This window comes from Pleurodeles waltl, chromosome 3_1 (genome assembly GCF_031143425.1).
Source record: "Pleurodeles waltl isolate 20211129_DDA chromosome 3_1, aPleWal1.hap1.20221129, whole genome shotgun sequence".
NCBI classification, from domain to species: Eukaryota; Metazoa; Chordata; class Amphibia; order Caudata; family Salamandridae; genus Pleurodeles; species Pleurodeles waltl.
In genome coordinates, this window is record NC_090440.1 from 1,917,840,520 (window position 1) to 1,917,865,443 (window position 24,924).

Here is a 24,924-nt window from a genome sequence, read left to right on the forward strand (position 1 = left end):
TCCTGTAGGTGACAGAAGGATTAGTTTATTGGTACAAAACCTGAGGCAGCCAGGACGTGATAGCCCAATGTATTTGGCCGCAGTGAGCCAAATCCTGTCACGTCTGTTCTTATGGGCTTAGGGTAATGTTGCAACATTGCAAACACTCTAGCCTCCAGTTCTCTATGGTTCGGTTACTGATTCTGGAATAAGCAGCATTGTAACTTTTTTTGTACCCGTTCCAAAACAGCCTCGGTCACAGTGACAGGGATTATATCATCTGAAGACAACAGGTACGATGATGCTAACTAACTCATGGTGCAATTTAACTTTCCATTCTGATTTAATAAATGTCTGTCTTACAAAAATGAGCCAGGCAACCATCTCCCTTTGTACTTTACAAGAGGATGGATGAGTGAAAGCCCTTAGCATTGCACAACAGTGCAAGAGTGAATGCTCACAAAGCACTGCACAACACTGGACCAGAATATCTCAACAGATGACTCTCCTTCTACACCCCGACCCGGCATCTCCGCTCCGCCGACCTCGCCCTCGCAACCGTCCCACACGTCTGCAGAACTACAACCGGCGGTAGATCATTCTCGCACCTCACCGCCAAACGGTGGAAGACTCTTCCCACTCACCTGCGCCAGACCAAAGACCTCCTTACCTTCAGGAAACTTCTCAAGACCTCGCTGTTCGAGCAGTAGCAGCACCTCCCTCCCTCCCCTCCTCAGCGCCTTGCAACCCTCACAGGTGAATAGTGCGCTTTACAAATTCCTGATTGATTGATTTTTAGACAGCTCTCCAGGTCCTAGTGCCAAGCAAGGAGTGCCCAGTAGCCTTGGGTGGGGCTCTCCATGTGCCCCGCACTGCCCTGAGTGCTGAGGGTAGACACGCGCTCTGTGGTACTTGGCTCACCCTGGAGTAGCTCTGGTCGAGCGCTCAAGGCTTGTTAAGAGGCGCTTAGAGGACTGGTACCACACATGATCATCTACTTAACGCAGACCCGTCTTCTCGGTAGTGGACACTCGTGCCAACCACGGAAACGTGTAAGCAGTTTGGTACAGCGTTTTGGACTCAGCCGCCAAAAACGCACACATCAGAACTGACATACTCACCCTACAGACTCCTACTCAGGTTAGCCATTGAGGTCTCTGGAAAGTACATACAATACTACCCGAATCACTGTGATGCCACGCTAATGGCAAATTATGCGCTATACAAAATGCAAATTAATATTACCAAACATTTAAAAGTACATAAGTATGTATGCTCAAACAGAGTTACTCACTTTCAAAATGAAATGTCTTGTTGACCAGACAGACGTCTGTAATAATGGCGGGTTGCCGGGGCCATAGCAAAGAACGGTGCCAATGATATACAATGCATTCAGTGCTAGGTTGTAAAAATATAGCCAGCTCGGCACAGTGGACACCTACCTCTGTCTGACATCGATGCTTCTCATTTCGCCGTAAGGGGATATCCACTGTGATCGGGTATTTATGCTGAAGGGCTTTTTAAGTGCAGACACAGGCTCTGCAGGGTGAAAGTACAGCGGCCCTCTGTGTAGAATAAGAATTTAGTTCTTTGGGGTATTAAATGTCCAGTTCTGAAGTCAGTTCCGGTGGTCTGCGTGCACAGGAGGCTTATGGGCACACTGAAGAGGGTTGTGACTCTAAACTTTCATGATGGCGGAAGAATACAAGGTTATTTATAATTACAGGTCGTGCGCCAAGAGACGGACCTACCCCCGTAGTCCCAGACAGGGGTGTACTGGTATGGGTAGGCCTCATGCCAAGAGCAGTGCGCTCGGCAGGCAGTCACTACTCCTTGGTGCCAGGTTATCTGCAGACTACGTTTGCAGGTGGTGATCATGTCAGCCAGGGGTGCCCTCTCCCGAAGCTCACATGTGGGTTGTGGATGGGCCATCGGGACACAGTCACTGACACACTGATTTACTTAGTGAAAAAGGCCATTTATTTAGGACAGGATTGCATGTTGTACATAACATTGTATATACTGAACTTTAAACTCTTAACTTTAAAACCCCCACCCTTTTAACTTCTCCCCATTCCTCTTTTTCACTCATTCCCTCACTTTGCCTCAGTTCACTCATCTTCCACTTCAATTCACCCACACATCCCCTTTTTCCTTACATTCCCTGCCTGCTTCAGGCATCACCACGTTATCATCCTTCACCTGCTTCTTTCTCACCCCTGGAAGGGTGGCCAGGCCCGCATCTGACTCTCCTCCCTCCCCCATCTACTGCCACCCAGCACAAACCTGTTAGGCGTTTTTCCTGCCCCACGACCGAGCAAACTGCAACATTGCAACCTTATACCACTTCTTTGAGCCACATCTTTTCACTCCACAAATCCCCCATGATCAAATGCATCTCCATCAGATAATATGCATTGCCCAATTCTGAAAGATGTACACCATTGGCCCGATACAGACCTGCGTCCCCTTCCGTGATGTCCTCATGTTTCAAAACTTTAATACCATGTGCCCAGCAAAAAACCCTCATTGCCCTGTTGAGCTTCCTCTGAGCCCTCTCGATAGCCCCATGCTTCACTGCCCCTCTCCACTTTCTTCTGGGCACAAACTCAGTCCAGACTACGCAAGTACCATGCATCTTCTGACAAATCAACTCCAGATCCCGTTGCATATGTTGCAGTAAGGTGAGCCCAGAAAGTTTTACCAGATCATTTTCCCCCAGGTGCAATATCAGCATGTCCGGGCAACCCCAGTTTGGCATCATGGATGTTAAAAAAGGAAGCAGGTTACCCCACCTCATGCCGCTTTTTCCCCACCACACAACTTTGTGATAGCAACTCAGCAATCCCAAAGATCGTCCACAGATCTGCCACTCGACATACTTCACCACCCAATGTATAAAGGAGTGGCCCACCATCCAAGTGACCATCTTCCGACTCCTGGGGCCTGTAAGAAGAACACATTTTAACGAGATTGGCAACCAAGCATTTCAAATACATCATCGTCCCCTCCTCCCCAACAAAACCCCCCTCCTAACTAAGGCCGCATATAGCGCTCTCAGAAGCTAGATCTCCACCTACCAATCCGTTTAATCTGAGCCCAATCCCATCCCAGCTGCGCTGCCATGGTATCTGCACCTATTGTGAAGGAATGCGTCCATAGCACTGTGCCCTTCTCCCTATGTGTCGCAGCGCTGACCGTAACACCGCCAACAATTGAAAAGCTGTAACCTTCTTGCCATTGGCATGCCTAAAAACCCCAGCCATGCTTGCATGCACCTGTGACTGAAAACAGCACCACTCCACTACAGGACAAGCCGCTGCATTCCCCCCTTTCTCCAACCAAACCCACTAGCTGATCTGTTTTAGACTTTTTCAGCCATATGCCCAAACGTTCCCCACTCAAGCATACATCAGCCGCTCTCACGCCTACATCCTTCCCAACACCCAAACGTTCTGACACACGAAAACCCCCAAAAAACATCCATACCATACCAACGAAACAAAGCAAGCTCACAAGCATCCAAACAACAAACAGGTAACACATGTAACAGCTCAAATGTGATGGGTTCCTGTGCCTCTTTATCCAACCCCCCCAGTCCTACCCCATCCTTTCAACATTCTATCCAGAATATCGTCCCTAGCTGGATCCCGACCAAAAAAACAATTTTCCATAAAAGGAAACACCGGCCAACTTGCCCCTAATCGTGGCTGGCGACAAACCTTTCGTGATTGAAATCAGCACAAAACTCAGAGTACGAGACTGCAGCATGGTCTCACTGTGTACCCAAAAATTCCCTTCAAAACATTCAAAACTCTGGAATGTGCACTGCTTTAAAGATAACATTCAGCAACAAGCATCTGAGCATGAAACATCTCAATAAGCGCAACACCCTCACATCCTTCGCCCTCTGCCTGTTCACTAGTTCCACCACCGTCGTGTTGTCCACGTGAAAAACGTCCGTCCTGTTGGTCAGTTCGTCCCCCCAAACCGGCAAAGCCACCAACAACCGTAAAAACAAAAAAAAGCGATACTTCTTCCTTGTTGCAACCAACGTGCCAGCCATTGTTCTGCACACCACCTACCATCCCTAAAAAGGCCAAAACCAGCAGCCCCCCACAGCGTCCGAAACTATTTGGACCTGCCAGACTATATCCTCCTCACAGAAAATCATGGAAACCCCATTGAACTGTGTCAAGAACGTTTCCCACACTTGGACATCCTCTCGTAAACCCACTGACACTCGAATCCTGTGATGCGGGAGGGAAGCGCCTGACATGCCAAGCCCCAGGCGCCTGCAAAAAAGTCCTACCCCATTTGACCACCCTACACGCAAAGTTAAGGTAATCCAACAGCTGTTGTGCCATGCGTAAGTCAATCTTATGTAATGAATGAACCTGTCTCAGAAATTCCAAAATCTCCACAACCTTCCCGTGTGGCAAATGGCCTACCAAATTCACTGTGTCCAGCTCAATCCTCAAAAAAGTCAGTACGCAACTGGGGCCCTCGGGAGCCAAAGGAACCCCGATCTCCCCAGCCAATCTCTCAAAACCTGCCAACGCCTTTCCGCAAGAGTCGGAGACAGCCTTACCCACAAACAAAAAATTGTCCAAATAATGGGCACATCCCGATGTCCACACGCTTTCACAAAAACCCACTGGAGAAATGTACTAAAAGTTTCAAACAGCGCACATGAGATGGTGCAGCCCATCGGGAGGGCTCTGTCCACAAAAATTGCCCCATCCAGCTGCAGACCCAATAACCCGAAATCCTCAGGATGAATGGGCAAGAGCCTGAAAGCTGTCTTGATGTCGCATTTTGCTAACTGAGACCCCCTACCACATCCCCGAATGAGCCGAATGGCATAGTCAACGGACGCATAAACCACCCTTGTGTCTTCAGGCATGATAAAATCATCCACTGTCGCTCCTTCAGGCCATGACAAATGATGGATGAGACAAAACTCCCCGTCTCTTTTTTGGGAACCGCGCCCAAAGGTGAAATCATCAAGTCAGCCACAGGCCACTTGAAGAATGGACACACAATTCTACCTTCCGCAACTGCCTTTGCCAATTTGTCCGCTACTACCTGAGACATATCTTTGGCCGACCGCACATTGTCCGCCCATCCCTTTTGTCTCGGCCCCTGATAACCTATTCGAAACCCTTCTTGAAAACCCCACTCCAACTTGTTCACCATGTACCTAACCGAATACACGCGCAGCCATAGCAGCAATACCGCAAGCTTAGTTGGCGTAGGCGCCCTTTGGCGCAGGACCGCCTTGCATCTCTCTACCCCTAGCCACTCTCCACTGTTCCGCTGGGCTATTGAGTGAGAAGCATTGCGTAACCGGGTGCTTTTCCCCACATTTAGAGCATTCATGTTTGAACTTACAGGGATGTCTGGAGCAGAAACCCTTATTGAAGATCCAACATGCCCCTGAGGTAGGAATTTGGGGTCGTTGTCCCATCCCCACCCTTGTTGGGGCGGGATGGGACTGAAAAGGCTTGTAGATTACAGAGAGACCACTAGCGGTAAATGTCGAGGCTGCCGAATGCGATGAAGCCATCCACTGTATCCAAAGCTCTGAGTCCACATCCCACCAAGGCTTATCAGGTTTCGCACTCACCCACACCCGAAACTCCTCATCATAATTCAGCAACGCAAAACCCCCAAAATGCATTTGGGCCTTACTTATGATATCCATGTATTTGAAGAGCGCAATGGCCTTGTCGGGAAACTTCTCACAATATATACTAGCATGTATCAGAAAAGCAGATGTCCAATTATCCATGGTAATCGGCACCCTGGGTTGCCTAGCTAACTCCCACTCCTCCACTTTCAAACCTTCCTTTGCCTCTATGTCCCTATGCAACTATTTAAAAACATCAACATACTCATGGCGCCAAATCCTTGCTTTCGTTTTGTCTGCCACATGGGAACCCAAAGGCATCACCAGGCCCATATACAGAAGCCTCTTCTTATGCCCATCCCTGACCTTGTCCTCCCCATCCTTGTCCGCCGTCACCACACTCCTGTGTTGATAGCTTCTGACCGTCCCCCGCCTGTGTCGTCCTAGAAACAGGTGCCTTGTGAATGGAATGATCACCTACCCCCTATGGACTTGTGTGTTTTTGACACAACCGTACCTTGACCCCCACCCCATACAGACCATCATTCACCCTTACCTTGAACGTGGGGCACTGCCCTGTTTGCTGCCGTCGGCACCTGGCGACCACGCTCCTCCTTGCGTGCCACCACCTGCGACAATCCACTATCCGCTGTCGCCTGTAAGACAGAAATTGAAGAGGGGGTTGCGCCGCTCTTGTGCCCTTTTCCCATCTTTCTCCTTGCTCACCCCACCTTCATGAATCTCCCCCTCTTCCCATTCATCCGATTCATCCTCCTAATCCAGTTCCACCACTATCTCCCTGTCCATCGCACACTTGTCGTCCGCACCTCTCTCGTCCATTACGTCACTCCATTAGTCCTGATCCCGTCCTGCGTGGTGCCTACCACCTTCGCGGCCAACATGTTCCTGCGGTGTAGAGAAGGCCGCCGAAGCCACATGAGCCTCTTGCCTAACCTCCTGTTCATTTGGGACCCATACCCAACTGCCCTGATCTTTCCTAGGCGATGAAATGGCTTCAGGCCCCTTTCTACCGACCTCCCTCTTTGGTTGCCGCCCCCTCTCCAGAGCCACTTCCCTGTCCCTGCACAGCTGTGCCCACCTCTCCTCTGTCTCCACAACCGCCTTCCTTTGCTCACGAATCCTGGCCTCAATGGCCACAGAGGACCAATCCTGAGGCATTTCTTGACCTGACAAGGTGCCAGAATGCGCCAAGTTCCAGGGCCCAGGTGGGGCTCATACCAAAGCAGCACCCTGAATCATCCTTGGGCATGACCGGCCTGTCCCTTTCTTTTTTCCAGGGGGCCCACTTGGCCCCTCCTGTGTGGAGCCACCTGGCAACCATATGGAGGGGGGTCTGCCCTAATCACAAGGGCCAGCCCCCATGTCTATTTCTCCCAAAGGAGCCCGTCCCTGCCCTTGTTCGGCAGGCTCCGATGATGGCAAAACTTTAACCACGGTTGGAGGTCCTGCCCCCCCTCCCTCCACATACCTGGCTGCAGGCCCTCCAGGAGAGGCGTTATTATTGCACACCGGGATTGCTACACTTGAAAAAGAGCCTCTGTTTCCTCTCCTCCTTACCCTAACATCTGTACCACTACAAAGGACCACGGGGATGCTTTGGGGAAGCCCTGCTATTCATATTGCTCTCTGGGTCTGCCTCCAACCTCCATCTTATTGTGTACCACGTTAGTTCAAGAAATCAAATGAAATCCTGGGTTTCCACAGCCACGTGAATCATGTTTGCTTCGTGTACCTTCTACTGTGTATGTATATTAATGCACACCTGCGAGTCTTCTATGTTCTACATAGTTGGGATGGGGAGCAGGACCAGTTGCAAGGGACTGATAGAGTAACTTAACGCACAGAAAAGCTAGTAGGCACCGCTCCTTGGCAGGTGACAGGCAGAAAGTTCTGCCCCACCACTATAATCTATGATTGCCAGCACTGCCAGTCTTCTACAGCCTGGCAAGCTGATAGTGTTCACACTTAAAAAGGAGGGTACATTAAGTGTGTCGCTCTATACCACAGAGCCCTCCTCTGCAACTCATTTCATGTCACAAGGGACTCTCAACCCACACGTATGCCTGTTGTGTGTGCTGAGGTAAAAATAAAAATAAAAAACAGCAAAAAGTCTCCATGGGGAGCTCGGGGCATGGGTGCATGCTCTCCAGAACATATCAAGGTCCTTTTCTCAACATCTTCCATTCCTAATAGTGACATTCTCTGCTTTTCTGTGCCCCCACTGAGCCCACCCCGTTCTAGAAATGAGCGGCTGTGTAATCTTGTGCCAATCCTCCTGAGCGATCCTGTTCGGGAGGTAATGTGCTCCATGTTTCAGCGCCAAACCAAGGAGTCATATCTCACTTCTCACGACAAACCGAGTTGTTGAGCCAAGATGTGTGAGTCTGTAAGAGAGGGACCGTGGGAGGGTGAAGAGAAATCATTCATATTTCTCGTGTTCTGATGGTTCATTTTGCTCTTTTAATGTTTTTTGCCATGTCTGTCGGACTCCCTCCATCTGGGTCAGTACTGGGCACACTGAGGCCAGTCGGAGAGAATGTCCCTCGTTCTATATTACAGTCTGGAAGAGAAGTTGTCCCTCTGTCTACACTGATATTTCGTAACGGGCTCGGTTACTGAATCGGCCATGGAATCTTGGTTATGAGAAGGGACTCTAAATCTGCACTGAAATCTAGTAATGACATTCTTTACTCAGTCTGTTTTAGTTTATGGAAGAGAAATCGGTCCCTCGGCCTACGCTGAGTCTTGGTGGTAGGTATTCACTCTGCACCAGAGCCCCGTAATGGACTGAGACCCAGTGCTTAATTTGTGCTGGTGGTTACAGGTGGGGGGGGGGGGCACCCCCACTCCTTTTTGGGAATAAGGATTTATTTTTCATCAGTAGATTTCGTCCTAGAGCAAGAGAGAGAAACAAATGGGGAAAAGAGACGAGGAAGGGCGAGAAAGGTGGGAACATATTGTAAAAGTTAGAAAGCAGAGATGAACAAGAACCTGCAAGAACGACATAAAGAGAAAGGAAGTATAGTAGGGTGTGAAAAGAAGCATGAGGAGGAATCACGACTAGGCAGCCTTGGTATTCAGCAACCCAGGCATCTACAGTCAAAGCTGTGGATATCTACGAATTACTTGCCTCTATTTATTTTTTTTAAGTACTTGTCTCTCCTTTTGCACTACAGTCTGGGGATGACAAGTGTCTGTCAATCTGTAAAAATGGTCGACTCACACCCAGACCTTAATTAATGAGATTTGTTTTCTCCGAAACCCTGGTAATCAGATTATTTCTTGGTTCTGTTTTTGAATCTGGTAATTAGCTGTTCCCTTCATTCCTTCTAGAAACTGATAACAAGCATTTTTCAATGCAATATATCTCACATTTGCTTGAGTTAGAGCTACTGGCATTGTAAATTCATAACTGGATTTTTCTTGCCACATAAATTGGTCAACCCTGCCTCATAATTTCATCTTTCCTGCCATATAATTCCAGTGGCCCTGCATATAACCAAAGCACTTCCATTTACCTTCTTCATCTATTTTCAGCAAAAAATTAAAATGTTGCCATTTAACATCTTAATTTAAATCTGCAATGCTTATTCCAATAGAATACCACTTTCACCACCCCACCATCAGATTTGCTGGCTGGTTAACACAAGTCCCCAAAAAAGACACAAGACAGCCACAGAGGAGAAATAAACTAGAAGGGTCACCCAAACATATCAAGACTGTTAAAACTGGCATAGTGTAATAAGGATGTTAAACTGGCCTGAATTATGGTCATAATTGTAATATGAAGAGATTATTAAAACATATGCAATTATCATGTAAACCTTTTTCAGAAATGACCTTTTGGCATTAGACTGTGATGCTCAAAACAGCCCCTAGTGGGCACAATAACAAAAATATCATTAGTAAGAAACATGGTCATGTAACCATATTGCTAGAGGGCACAACCCCATACAAAAACAGGAGAAAGTAATGCAGTGTAACCACATACTTAGCCCCTAAAGGACGTTTTTAGGGCTAGCAGGCCAACTGCAATGGTATTACAAAAAAGGCCTTTAAAACAAAACTTCTCCCAGCTGTAAAAACAAACGTTCTAGCCATGAGAAAGCTTAAAAAGCACTGAATGGTGGGAAGAATTATTATTTTGGGGTCCCTGATAACCTAGCGTGTGGACCCAAAGATGATGTAGATAGTAAGAGTGTTTTAAAGGTGGTCCCATTGTCTTAAACTACCACAGGCTGAGTTGTGAGCAAAAATGTTTTGTAAAAGTAATGCCCTGCAAAACATTATGGGGCAAGTTTTCGAGCCGGGAATATTATAGTATTTGACTGCAATGCTTAGAACAGCCCCTTGAGACCACCACAACAAAAATAGCATTGGGTAGAACAATGATCATGTAACCATACAGTCAGCCCTTAGAGAGCATAACTGCATAAAAAAAGAATGGGACAAAGTAATGAAATATAACCATATATTTGGCCTCCAAGGAGTGTAGTGCATTGCACATTTTCAGGGTTAGCAGGTTAATTGTAATGATATTACAAACAAGGACCCATAAAACATAACTTCTATCAGCTGTAAAACAAAAGTTCCAGCCATGAGAGAGCTTTAAAAGATAATGAATGCTGGTAGGGGTTATTTTGTCAGCGTCCCCACTAACCTATTGTGGGGACCCAGAGATGAACTAGACAGAAAGAGTATGTTGCAGTGAATGTTTTGTAGGTGGTCCCGTTGTCCGAGGACCACCACAGGCTGAGTTATGAACACAAATGTTCTGTAAAAGTAATTTCCTGTAAATGATTATGGGGCAGGTTTCTGTGCCACAAATATTTTAGTATGTTGATATGACTGTAATGCTTTGAACCGCCCCCTAGAGGAAACCAAAATGAAAACAGCATTTATAAGAATCAGGGTCATGTAGCTATATAGTTAGCCCCTAGATGGAATAACCAAATTAAAAGAAAACAGCAGAAAATAATGCAGTGTAACCATATATTTAGCCCCTAGAGACCATAGTGCATTACACAGTTTCAGGGATGGCAGGCGTATAGCAATTATATTACAGACAAAGCCCTTAAAACACAAGCTATTCTCAGCTGTAAAGAAAAAGTTCCAGCCATAAGAGCACTTAAAAAGACATTGAATTGTGGGAGGGGGTATTATTTTGGGGTCCCCACTAATATAGTGTGGGGATACAGAGATGTCCTAGATAGAAAGAGTGTGTAATGTGCAACTTTTTAGTGGGTCCCATTGTCCAAGGACCACCACAGGATGAGTTATGAGCAAAAATGTTTTGTAAAAGTAATGCCCTGCAAAGCATAATGGGACGTGTTTCCAGAGTGCAGTGAATATTGTAGTATCAGCTCTCCCGATGTGCCGGGAGAGCCACATTCACTTTGAGGATTTCTGTTATGCGTAAAGCATTTACCAATTTCAAGTGTCTTAAGGGAAGAGTCACAAGAAATTACTCTGATTAGGTAACTGGGAACAATGTGACCAGCGCCCCAGTACTGTAGATGGAGTTTGCGCTGTTGTGCCTGTTCACGCTGCGAGTGCCATGGCTGCCATGCAGCACGAAGTGGAGAGACAAAAGAAAAAAATAGTTCGCCCACGCTGAAGTATATCGGCAATCGAGCAATAATCCAATGTCAGGGTCAGTCTGCACGGCAGTAACAGAACAGCGCCAAGGCAGGACAAACGTAAACATTTACCAATGACATCAAGTAATTTTTGAAAGGCAAGCCCAGGAACGAATGAAAGTAATGGCCGTGAGATGAGCGTGGTTAAAAGCCCACAATACTTACAACAGGTCAAAGTGCTTGCGCGCTCGACCTAAAAAAGACTGTTATACAATCTAATGATGAGACAGGTCTTCAGTCTGTACTAGATGCCAGTACTGAAACAGGCCACTGAGTCTCTCCCACAGCCTGTATATGAGATTTTATCCAGAAGTCTGTAATGAGATGGTTCCCTTAATTCCCTTGGCCTGTACTACAATCTGATAACCAGATTGGCTCTCTCAATTGGAGCTAGATCCTGGTAAGGGATTGGGTCCCTCAGTGGATGCAAGCTCCTGATGATGTGACATGTCACTTAGCCGTTCTAGAGTCCAGAAATAATCTTCAATGTGCATTAGAGTATAGTGGAAGGACAACCCCCTCAGTCATTCTTCCTTCTGATCTAGCGCAGGCTACATTAAGGCCCTGATGCACGAAAGGTTTTCCCATTCTGTGTCTATGGGGAAATGTGTTGATACATAAGGGTCTAGGGGCAATAATTTTGCACTGGCCTTTTGAGATACATTGGGGTGTGGCAATCAGTGGCTGCGGAATTGCCACACCTTTCCACATTTTAGAAATCAGAATGGGGATTGCGCACAAATTACATGTGTTCCCCCATGTTGAGGGTTCCACAGAATCGGAGTGTGCGCAACTTGCCAGTAAGATGATTGCCCAGTTTTATCTGGTGAAGATCTTGTGGGCAAACACAGAGATGTTGGAATGCTGATACCTGAATACGTTTGGGATTGTTCCTGAATCGGAATTATCATCCACAGGACAAAGAGCGTAATTAGGATTGATGTGGGAACTCATTACCAGTATAAACCCAGCCTCTAGAGGGTCCAGTAGCCATAAGAGTAACGCTTGAAGGAGCTGCACCTCTGGCCTGCCACCTGTCTAGCCCTGTCTAAGACTGAGCACCTCGCAAAAGAGGACACTGTGGTATGTGTGTCTGACTCCTGTGCCTTTTGATTGGCTGGAGTGGTTATCTGATGGCCATTCTCCGTTGCCTGATAGTAACTTTATCTCCCAAACTTATCCTCTAACAGTCCCAGTTATGGTTTTCATTTGCCACATATGCTCACTAACATTTTTACTCACAAATTAAGTTTTCAAAGTTTTTGACTTTACTTAAATTTAGGATACCCCTCTTTAGATAATAATACATTCAATGCACTGCACTGATTACTTTAGGTAGGATTTGTTTCTTCTCTAATATTTAGTTTTAATACACTTTTATTTTTCATTTGAATGTTTACCATAGTAATTCGTCAGTGCAAAAAGGTTATTAGGTAGTATTTCCAGAATCTAGCCCCATTAATATCAACGAGGCAGGAATTCAGTTTGTGAATCCTACTTAAAGGACTGTGAGTGCAGGGGTGGAGGCCTGAAAGAGACGGCAGACTCAATCCCTCTATCCAGTCACACAGTGGCAACTCATTTTTCTTAAAGAGATTTCTGGTTTTACAGCCTAAAAAACCTGAGCTTTTGAAATTGCTGGCTGTGCCAATGCAAAACTCTTTCGTACATCCATCCCAATATTCATTATGTTAAAAAAAAAACACAAGAAGACATTTAATTATGTAAGAAATGAACATGGTATAATTCATGGTTGTCTGCGATGGGTCGTCCTATCCCACATTTTAGGAATATCCACATATGATACATCCTTAGACAATTAGTCCATATTCAGTTAATTTACTTATTCAGTGGTATTCCTGAACATCTGACAGCGATCCAGCCCTCTTGGCCCTTCGTTGGACACACATGGGCCCATATTTATACTTTTTGACGCACAACTGCGCCAACGCAGTTGTGCGTCAAAAATTTTAACGACGGCTAACGCCATTCCAAAGCGCCATGCGGGCGCCTTATTTATTGAATGACGTTAGCCGGCGCAGCTGACTGGTGTGCGTCAAAAAAAAAGACTCACACCAGGCAGTGCCAGCGTAGGGGAAAATGGAGCTTGGGCGTCAAAAAATGGGGCAAGTCAGGTCTGAGGCAAAAATTTGGCCTCAACCCGATTTGCGCCATTTTTTTTTACGCCCAACCCCCATTGAAATGACTCCTGTCTTAGCAAAGACAGGAGTCATGCCCCCTTGCCCAATGGCCATGCCCAGGGGACTTATGTCCCCTGGGCATGGTCATTGGGCATAGTGGCATGTAGGGGGCACAAATCAGGCCCCCCTATGCCACAAAAAAATTACGAAAAAAATACTTACCTGAACTTAGCTTTCCTTCCCTGGGATGGGTCCCTCCATCCTTGAGTGTCCTCCTGGGGTGGGCAAGGGTGGCAGGGGGTGTCCCTGGGGGCATGGGAGGGCACCTCTGGGCTCCTTCTGAGCCCACAGGTCCCTTAACGCCTGCCCTGACCCAGGCGTTAAAAAACGCGCCCATCAGGCTGGGCGCCGTTTTTTAAGGCCTGCCCCCTCCTGTGCGTCAAAATGACGTCACAGTATAAATAAGACGCACAGGCCTTAAAGTCATTTTTTGGAAGGGAACGCCTACCTTGCATATAATTAACGCAAGGCTGGTTCCCCCTTTTAAAAAATGACGCACATGGTGGAACTTTGACGCCCGCGGGGTCGGACGTCAAAGTATAAATATGGGGCAGTGTTTGCGCCGATTGTGCGTCAAAATTTTTGACGCACATTCAGCGCAAAGAGAGTATAAATATGCCCCATGGTGTAGTGGATTCGGGCCTTATGAAAAGCTTGGCAGAGCAGAAGCAGTCCTGTAAATCAGTGGTGCTCCTGTCCCAGCCAGTTCTTAGTGGCCTGCCCTCTTTAGAGTTGGGGGAAGCATTGTCTTTATATAGGATGAGTCTCCTCTGTCCCACCATGCAAACCTCTGAGATGGCAGCCCATCTGAAGATGGGCAGCTAGGTCTAGGTGAAGGTTGCCCTGCCCTGTAGATTGCAGAGCAACCATCACTCATTTCCCCAGCTCACGATTGCCATGGTGGACATGACAGACGTGGGCAAGACAAATGTAGAGTTGGTCCCATGCGCAGACAGCAAATTTCCTGAGCCTCAGGGCTCCTTGGTTTTTGTAATAAGAACACAAAGTCCCGCTTTGGGAATTTGTTTTTTCAATACTAAAACGTTTGCTGAGTGGTATCTTAAACATAGTGGCCACTCGGCAAAATGCTGCAAACCTTCAGTGCTGTGAAGGGAGCAGTGGTGGATCCCACTCCCGCACATGCGTCTCTGCCAGATAGTGGGATTTCTAAACAGGGTGGATGGTCCTCCACACCCCAGGCAGAACTGCAGACCTTCCTCCAGGGTCTCTTTAAATGCTCATCTTTCATTCTAGGGCAGGGTTTCCAAGCCAGACTCCTACACTGCATAAAAATGATGCGATTTTGGTCAAATCACCTGGGACTCAATTCACAAAGATTTTTCTGTGAGTTGGAAAGTAGGAATAACTTAATCCTGAATCCCCATGAGTAATCACAGCTCCTAATGAAAAAAACGCCCTGTAAATCGGGTCTCTTGTTGTAGTATACCTGAATCTGTAAATACATGAAAATACTCTAATGTTGCATAATGTGTAAATATCTGTGATGCAAAAATAGCTGTGCTGTCTACTACTGTTCCAATTACAAGTTCCCATCCCCACAGCCACCGCATACCGGTGTCTGTAATCTGGCTGCAATTGGCCCCTCGAGACACAATAATGTACGAAGTACAGCACCTCCTGCTTAGATGCTCAGCCTGCAATAACACGGCGTTCTCTGGAAAGTGCTCCACTGCAGCTTGGAGCTGGGCTAGCACTACATCAAACACTTCAAACAGAAGAACCTTTGTGTGTGCTCTTCAAGTGAGATGCTGAAATAGTAGAAAAAGAGTTCACATTTTGAGCTCCATTTAACTCCTGTTGCTCCGTTTCAGAACAAAGTGGTGGAGGTCTTAGGAGGACCAACCTCCTGTACAGCATCCGTTGTAGGACACGCTCGTATGGATGATGGATGAGAAGCAGGGATGGGAAGTATGGATGTGGAGTGAGGACTGAAGAGGAATTCCTGTCAACGTTCCACTCATGAGGTCCCAGAGTATAAGAAAATCTAACATGATCTTCCCTGTTTGGGAAGACACACCCTCCAGAACTATGGGTGATGTCTCGATTTCCTATTTCCACAAATAATTGTACAACATCTCCAAGCAGGGACTTTGTTACTCTAATCAGTTGGTCCAGTCAGGTCTTTCAAATGACCCATACTATACCAGCGTTCATTCAGCTCAAATCAAGTGACATGCCACGTGGGCCAGTGCAGGCACAGAGTCATGAGGCAAGCCACGCCCAGTTATTACAATACTATAGTCCTATATTACAAAATGTAAGCCCTAGTTACACAATGAAATAGTAGAAATACTAGAACGGCCCCATCATGATTCGAGAAGGCAAAACATCATGGGGTTTCTGTAAATGATTGTAAGAAACATGGGGACGATATTGTTTAAATCTTTTCGAAATTACTGAGAAACAATCGTTGCTTAGATTGTATTTGGTTTTCAGAAATTCTGGTAAAATGCCTTTAGTGTTTTATTGTGTATAATAACTTTTGAGTTCTGTAATATATGAATATAAAATTGTAGTACAGACGTGGAATCGAAAATTGACCCAATGTCTGCACAGGTCAATGTTTTAATTGCACTGGATTTGTTCTGAAAACATGAGTGAATGCGGTTATATAATTTATTATTTGGAGACCGTAACTGGAAGCACGTCTCTAATCCAATTATCAAGATTTGCCCTGACATGGAAAAGTGTTACATTCATTTGTTATTGAATTTCTTATTTTTCTATGTGGTTTACAGGGGCCCCCTTTGAGCCGTTTCAAAGACAGTCTGTGATCTGACTTTTCACAAACTAGCAGTTCAGCTACAATTTTCTTTGCTAGGACCAGAACTCTCTATGGCCACGAGGGGGCGCATCAACACATAATCGTTCTTTTGACAATCGTCACTTTTCATTTACAGATAATCTAATCATTATGGGGCCAAACAGCGGACTCGTCGGCATTCGTTATTTTTCGCTTCTAATTCTGTCCTCTCAGTTCAAAAATCCTAGAAAAACTATTTTCTTTGCTTTATGGGCCTCTGATGCCAATGGTGTTGGTTTCTATAGAAATCTGGAGCTGGGCAGAAGTTCCTCGGTTACTCTTTTCTTGTTATTAAAAGATCATCAGGTTTCAGTCCTCTGAGATCCACGTCCGGGGCGTAATTTACAAAATACCTCTCCCTGCACAATGTTCTCAAATGCAGTTCTTCTCAAAGGTCATCAACCAGTAACAAGCATTGGCAAGCCAAAATGAGAGGCCTTGGAAATATGATCCGTTCTTTATCCTTTATTTTAAAGGATATGCCACAGAAATGAAAGTTTCAATGTATACAAAACTGTAGAAAATTGTCACTCCCTAAACGCGGGTGCCATGTGTTTGCAATAATAATTTGAAATGTATAAAATAGTAACTACATATGATTTAATAGAACAGTATAGTGGTTAGAATGCGTCTAGCACCCTGTTTTACTTTTCATGCACATCAGAGGAAAGTATCATGCTTATTGGTTTTGAATAAATGTAACCTGAATACATAATTTAAAAACACAAGTGCGCCAAAAACATAAAAAAGGACAAATATAAAGAATGGAAAGAGAAAAAACATAGGAAAAGAAAAGTATTGGGCCAACAAACCTGGCACTGAAGTGAACTTTTTTTGTAAGTGGATGGTTCTATGTGATCAGGCAAAACGCATCTCTCACAGTGCAAGAGAGCCAATGGATGATGTGGGCTGACCCATTACTTAAGATGTATGGCATGGTAAGCAGAACCAAAACGTGGACAGCTCCATGGATGAAGAGGGCTGGTGTAGGATCCAGTCTATGTAAAATAAGTAGGACGTTTATGATTGTGTTCAAATCAAAGCAATATCTCCGCCCTCTACCCTGCCCAAGGAACTATGCTTAGTGAACCTGCCCCAGTGTCTAGGCGGGAACCGCTATGTTCTGGGCATATGTACCATGGCGGCTTGTCCCTAGGCGCATCTGGGTCAGCCCTCCTTCTTCTAGGCTCCCTTTTAATTATAGGCATCAGTCCTGTAGTGTCTGGGAGTATCAGTCAACCAGGATGTAAACTCAACCTCTCCATTCTCCTTTCAGTGTTGGATGGGTTCAAGAGCCTCACTGACCCAAATCTACCCTGTGAGGTGCTGGTGAAAAAGCAAGTGACTGAAAACAGAAACCTGCATAGTGCATCAACGTTGTGAATACACTTCACAGGCTTCAACTTTTAGTTTCCTGCTTCAATTCAATGCTCAAGACGAGGGGGGAGGGGGGGCGGGGGCGGGCTGTGTTCTGATACAGTGGTCTGTCAATCACCCAGCACATGAGGACCTGAAGTGGACTGGCCCAGGTAGTTAAAGGTAACTAAAACATATCTATAAAATATTGGGTGCGTTCTTGCCAGTGACTGTGTATGTGTGCCTATGTGAGTGTCAGTGAGAGTAAGTGAAAGTGAGTAAGTGAGAGTGAGTGATAAGGGGAATGGATGACGGTGAGTGAGAGTGAATGTAACTACAATTGAGAATGAGTGAGAATGAATGTAAGGCAGAGTGACTGTGAGTATGAATGAGACACATTGTTTGTGTGAGGGTGTTACACTTGCCACTGGCCCTGATATACTGGAGGTGACTGTATACGTGCTATGGCATACACTGGCATAGAGGAGGTTGTTATTGCCACAAAGAACACTCATGGAAAATGCTGGTACTGGGATACTGGATATAATTCTTTACATAACAGGCACACATGAAACTATATTGGCGTACTTGATATATGGCACACCCATGGAGAATGCTGGAGCTGGTATATTGGAAGCAATTTTGGAATAAAGGGGAACCGCAAGAATCTGCCACTCGCATAGTGGGGGCACCTCTTGGAGATCAGGACTCCCTTCAGCAGAGACCCGCAGCAGCACTCAGACATATCCAGTTGCAGATTGAGTTGCAGCAGGTCAGCCTCTGAAGCTTGTTGTGTCCCTGTAGCTCACACAGACCAGCCAGCTGATCCCTGAAGTCACTCTGTGTACCCTGGGATGAAGGCAAGCAGGTCCAATCTTCCTTCTCAGACAGCAAGGCAATCCTTAAAGCAGCAGGGCAGTCCACTGGCAGCAGGGCAGTCCTTCTTCTGAATCTTCTACAAGTCTAGGTGTCTTCCGATTAGTGGCTCGGTAGCTCCAATATTTATACCTGGTTCCAGCTATTGTTTGGGGGGACTATCCTGTCCTACCCTGACATCTAGATCCAAAAAGTTCTTCCCCTTCCCCTGTCAAGTTTCCAAATGGTCTGGGGGTGAGGAAGGTAGCGCAGACTTGGTGTCAGCTTCTTTTGTGTGTGCAGCAGGTAAAGACCTTTGAATTGTAAGTGGGTCTCGTTATAGCCCCACTCCAGTTATCCTGCCTGGATGGCCCATCCTCTCCACCCCAAAGCTCGCTTTGCACTACTGTCTGGAAGCAATACACAAACCCCCAACAGCAGAGCCACTCACAGCCCTGTGACCCAGGGCACTGGCAGAAGAGACAGATGGTTAGGACAAGAAAATGCCAACGGTTTAAAAGTGGCATTTTCAGAGTTGTCACTTAAAATATGACTTCACCATTACAGATAAATTTAAATCACTATTAATTTGAGTGTAAACAGCATATTTCTATCTGCTCCCAATCTAAAGTTAGAACTCATTAAATGTAATGAGGTAACCCAGTGTTAGAGGGTGTGGTGTAACAGCCTGAGCTACTGACTTCGGAGCTGGGGGAACTAGGTTCAAGACTCAGCATCAGTTTAACATCTTGTGATTCTGGGCAAATCACTTAATCCCCCTATGCCTACAATTCAGCACCTTGAAACCCTCATGGTTGATTTGTCACGCTTTACAAATCCTGGATTTATTGTTCCCAAAAATGTTCTGATTTCTACCATCTCAGTCTGGTATGGCATCACAATATCATGGACTAAACATCATCTGGCAAAAAAATGGCATCCTAAATATTGTTTACAAAACTATTGCCTGACTAGAGATAATAAAAGAAAATCTAAGCTCAACAGAGGTAATAATAGGAAATCTAAGCTCAACAGTGATATTTAATCAAAATATTCATGTCAGGCTATAAGTTTACTATGATATTTTGACATACAACTGTCAGTGCCCCACATTCCCCTCACTACCGCCCTCTCAGTACCTCCTGCCATTCACTCCTCTTCCTTTACCTTCTCTCTCTGCCCCATTACCCTCTCTGTTCATTATGTACTATTTTCATTTCTTTTGTTTATTTATAAAGTGCAGGCCCTCATCCAAGGGCGTCAGATGTCTAGAGCAGAGACAACAGGAAATGAGAGTAATACAAGAGAACAGAAAGACAACAGACAAGGGTAGTTAGGAAAACACACATTTTTAGCTTCCTTTGAAAAAATGCAGAGTTGACAATCTGTCTATCACATGTGGGTATGTGGGGTTTTCAGAGTCTGGGGCTGAAGACAGTGAAGGGTCTTCCTCCGCATCGTGCTTATTTTGCACCGCATGGTGGTGCACTGACTGAGCGGTACCATCCCCTCTTTTGGGATTTAGCGGGGTCATGGGAGGGAGGAGATGAGAAATCATCTTGGGCTCGGTAAGATGAGAGACATTAAGCTCTAAGCAAAGGACCTTGGCCATTTCCTGTTTATCCCAATTCCTCAGTAAATCTGTTTCCACTTCCCAGCTCCCTGCTGTGATGTTTCTCTCTCCTACAGCCCCCTGTTTTTTCCCTCCCCTGTTTTTCTCTCCTTCATCTCTTCTTGTTTCAAAGAAATTAGACGAGGAGCACAAGGACACTGAAACACACTCATAATTGAGTTTGTCTGGACGGAGTGTTACCAGTCTTTAACCAGGGACCCTATGTAAACAACATCAAGAGCCAGAATCAAGAGTGCCAATAAATTAGGATATCTTGAGAGCAGTAACACACTATTCCCTTCTTGTTACTTATATTTCTCATTCTGCACCTCAGTGCTCCTTAAGCCTTGTCATGAAAGGCGTTAGAAGTTGCAGAGTATTTCTTTCACAAACCTAACCATAATTCTCACATACTTTATGTTTGCTACTTGAAGCTCTTATCGTTTCCTGCATGTGGGATTTCACTAGGCCTGGACAGGACTCGTGGAGTTTCACTCCATGGAATTCCGCTGAGTTATGTAAAAACTGCAACATCTCACAGAGTCACGCTGCTTTTTCTGATTTTTAGCGCTGGGAGCTTGTTCCATGCTGTAAAATCACCAAGAACGGCACCATGTGGCATGCCAAAGGGTTCTTCTTCTCCCTGCTGCTCAAGTAGATTTTCTACTCGAACTGCAGCTTTCTCAACGCGAATGACAGCAACCTGCCGCAAACACCCATGTTGAGAAATCTCACTGGGAGGCATTGTTGTGCCCGTAAATAATGCTAAGGGACTCAAATTCTCACTCACACTCATCAACGTTGGCAAGCCATATACAAGAAAAAAATCCACCCTGCGGCGGTTGGTGGAGTTTTGCAGGATCTCCATGCTCCAAGTAGCGAGTGGAGTGGACAAAACTCCACCAGCAGGGCAGAATTGTTCGCCCATCTCTAGATTTCACATTGCAAATTGGAACCTTTGCAACCTTTTTAAGAAGGTTTAAGAAAAAAGGATCCCTAACATCAATCCACTTTCAAATTTACAAGAAAAAAAGTTTAAAGTTAACCTGTAGGAAAATGGCACATGTATATTCGGCTCTGAAAAGTAAATGGGAGGAGCTGTTTCCATTTTGCGTGGGAAAAGTACACAAGAGATTAGGTGTAGAAAATGAGATAAGGTATAAAAACTATAGATAGGCCAAACGTTAGCTTACACGCAAGACGATGCATGTAATAAAAAACTCTATATGTTCATGTGCGCAGAAAAGCTTGTACTGCTTGTGTCCAAACTGTGGTGCTAAGTTAGAGTTAGGCAGAAATGGTACTCTGTCGCAGCAGCAACACAGCACCCCTTCTGCCGCACTCTCCATCTGCCTGCCCAATATAAGGGTGGGCAGATAAACAGTATGTTGATGACAGAGCCTACCCTGACTCGGTCGTTGACATACTCCTTTGGCGGGCCATCGGAGATAAGTCATCTGACCCTCTACCCAGTTTATTGAGGGTGGTCGGATAACTTTCTTTTCTTGTCCATCACTGCCAGGCAGTGAGGAACAGTTAAAATAAGAATATGACACACGCAATACAGGAGAACTCTCAATGTGTGGGGGCCTGTTGCAGGATTGGCGCTAGTAATCATTCAGTGCTCGTCAGATGTACAGGTAAGTGGTATTTTATTGGTTGTATATAACAGTCTGTGATAGTAGATGGATCTCTTGTTTTGCTTTCGCTCTCTGTGTCTCTACTCCAGGCAGGGATTTATGGTCTCTTCTTCTTCTCTTTTTGCACCTCTAGGACTCTCAGGAAGCACATGTGGGAAGAAGAAGAATAATTGCGGTAAGTGATTCGTTTTTCTTATCTTTCTCTTCCTGCCTCTGTCTTTCCCTTTTCCTCTTCCTGGTACGTCCTGGTCTTTGAGTTCGCTCTTTTATCTCTCTTTTCCCCGTTGTCTGCTAACCACTGTCTATCTTTCCCTTTGTTTGCTATTTGTGGTGACTTCTTGGTCTCTTCTCTGTCCCTTGTCTTTTGTTTCCTCTCCCTCGGTTCTTCGTTATACTGTTTCTGCGTGAAGTGCCCGTTACTTATGTCTTTTAGTTTATGGACATACCTTTTCCTTTTACTCTTTCCTCTTTTCCTTGTCTGTTTTATTTTAAGCCCGCTCACCCTCCCTCGTGTTTTCTTTTTCACCCGCTCACCCTCCCTCGTGCTTTCTTTTACACCTGCTCACCCTCCCTCGTGAGTTCTTTGTTAAAATGTGCCCCCAACCCTTTTTCGATAATTCCTTTCCCTTCCCGTCCTCCCTAACCCTGTTCAGGATGCTCCCACGCACCTGCTTCTGCCACGCTTCTCCTGAAGTGTGGCGTGTACTCGCGTCCTGCTCCCTAGAGCCAGTTTCCTTCGTCCCCGATTGGGACCGCCGGCTTCCTGCTCTTCTCCTTCGTTCCGCAACACTTGAACGAAGCGGATGGCTCCGCATGGCCCTTGGATCCTCCGGACACGTCTGGGGTTGTCCTGTCGTCCTCGTCTTCCTTGGTCGTCTCGTCTGTCGTCTTCTTCTTGGGAACACCACTCACGATCGCCCTCCTTCCAGGAAGCGACGGCAGGCCCTTTAAACTTCCAGGTTCCCGCTGGTGCGGACACCGGACGACGTGATTGGAGGAACGGGGAGGCCCTTCCGGGTCAGCAGGGGAAGCTTCAGAACAAGCAGGCGCATTGTGCGGGTCGGCCCAGTCCGGCCCATCACAGGGCCATTAGTTTTACGTTTTTAAAACACAAACTCCAACCTTCGGAGTTTATTTTTGAAAAATTTTAAACTTTGTAAAAGTTTGACAACCAGCCATCTTGTTTGACAGTGCCATCTGTCAAACTTTTCTAACACCAACAAAAACCGCCATTACAGCAGTTCATGCCAATGTCTAGAGATGTCCAAGGGGCCGATGAACAACTCCAAATTTGGTGGGTGGCGTGTCAGTCACAGTAAAGGAGTAAAGTATTCCGTCGCCCTGACATACATTAAACCACCCGCCAAACTCCAGATCGGGCAGTGTAAATTTGTGATTCATTTGAGCCAGTGGTTGAAAGTGGGGCCGATTGCCACTCATTTTTTTGGGGACTGGTACTTCTTTTATCTCATCAGACTGACCCAGAGAAAGAGGATGATAAACATCCAAGGGTAAAAACTGTGGCAAAAGGAAGAAGCAGGAACATGCAAGAGTGAGATAAAGGTGAAGGGAGTTTCCGGTGGTGCATGCGAGATGCATGAGGTGGAAGCAAGAATGTGGAACTTTGGTGTTCGCCATGCCAACATTCAGGTGCTCCCACCGTGAGCTTCTGAGCATTGAGCCCCGTCACTTGCTCTTCTACAACTTAAGCATTGCTGAAACTCGTGGTATTCTGCGTGCGTGGGCCTGGTTCTGAATGTATTTTAATTTTTTGCTCTTCTGCTGCTCGCACATTATGCTAGTTCTTAGAGACAACTACTTATCATGACCCATGTTCACGGGTTTGTGGTGCATTCTCGGTGGATTCTTGGTTTGCACAGTGGCCTTTCACTTAGTTATTTCTGCTGGTCTTACTTGCCAGAAACACCAAAGAACAAAAAATATTGGCAAAATCAATAGGGCTAGCATGCATTTTGAGTCTTGAGTAAAACAATAATAAAAGTGATCCAAAATAGTTCCTCATTCATTACAATTCAAGCCGCAGCAGCCGCTCCCTTAGGACATAGGAGAGTCGCCCCCTTGCTGCCTGCGCTGCAAAAAAGGTGAAAAATAAAATGGTAATAAAATACATTTATTACCATTTTAGTTTTTCCCGTTCCCCAGCTGAGCGGTGTTTGGGGGCAGGGCCACTACTGCTGACTGGCTGCAAGGGAGCGATGCTCATTCCACCAGTTTACATTGCGCATGTCATTTTGGCCGGCCGTCTTGCGACAGCAGCCTGATGAGCAGTGTAAACCTCTCCACTCAGCTGTCTTGACAGCAGGCACAGGCCCCCAGTGTCTGCTGGAGCATCGAGACAGACCACTCCAGCTAATCCTGGCACTGCTCTCATGCTGTTAACATAATCAGCAACATGAGAGCAACGTCTAGATTGGTGTGGAGACTTCAGTTGCTGCACTCAGAGCACCGAGGGACTGCACGAGGACCGGATGCGAGCCAGCGGAGATAAGTGTACTATTTTTATTTTTCATTTTCCCTCTCTTCCACATGCGACTGGTACCCCAAATATTTGGTTGGTTGCCACACCAAATGTTTAGGGTGCCAGTCTCCTCTGAATTCAAGCACACCATAGAAGACAAAGAGATACAGCGAACAACCCATAGCACGAGACGAGAGTAGTTTATGTCCACTCTGTATATTTTAATCAATTGGTAACAACAGTGGCTCAGAAAACTGTGTTGTTAGGCTGACCTAAAAATGGCACTGTAGACAGGCCATAGCATCGCGGATCCCTAGAAACTGTGAACTGATCATTTTTTATGTGTAGGACGATGTATTTTTGAGTGTGACCGCTAACAAATCACTTAGCATTCCATGTGAGTGATTCATGTAACAATTTAATTAGGAGATTGGTTACATTTTCTTTCAAGTATTCCACTCCTTGAAAAATGGCAGCTACGTTAGTTACCAATAAGCCACTCACGATAATAGAGAGGAGAGAAGATATTTTACACCTGACAAGGAAGCACTGTGTCTAATTATTAGCAGGTAAAGTAGCCCAAATGTAAAAAGCTAATATAGTAAATGTCAACAGTCCCCGCAACAAGGAAGTACTTACTAACAGGGCCACTGGTATTATGAAGCAGGAGAGGGCCAAATTATACG

The 24,924-nt window shown here is 45.8% G+C and overlaps 1 protein-coding gene across 1 annotated transcript; it reads right to left on the minus strand.

Annotated features, from left to right (window-relative positions):
- Window positions 1-1,959: 1,959 nt before the first annotated feature.
- Window positions 1,960-22,713, minus strand: LOC138285774 (uncharacterized). Its single transcript, XM_069226144.1, has 3 exons — window positions 22,428-22,713; window positions 6,168-6,267; window positions 1,960-2,925 (listed from the first exon to the last, which is right to left on the minus strand). Exons 1-3 carry the CDS (start codon window positions 22,572-22,574, stop codon window positions 2,318-2,320), a joined length of 855 nt encoding a protein of 284 aa, XP_069082245.1. The 5' UTR covers window positions 22,575-22,713; the 3' UTR covers window positions 1,960-2,317.
- Window positions 22,714-24,924: the final 2,211 nt, after the last annotated feature.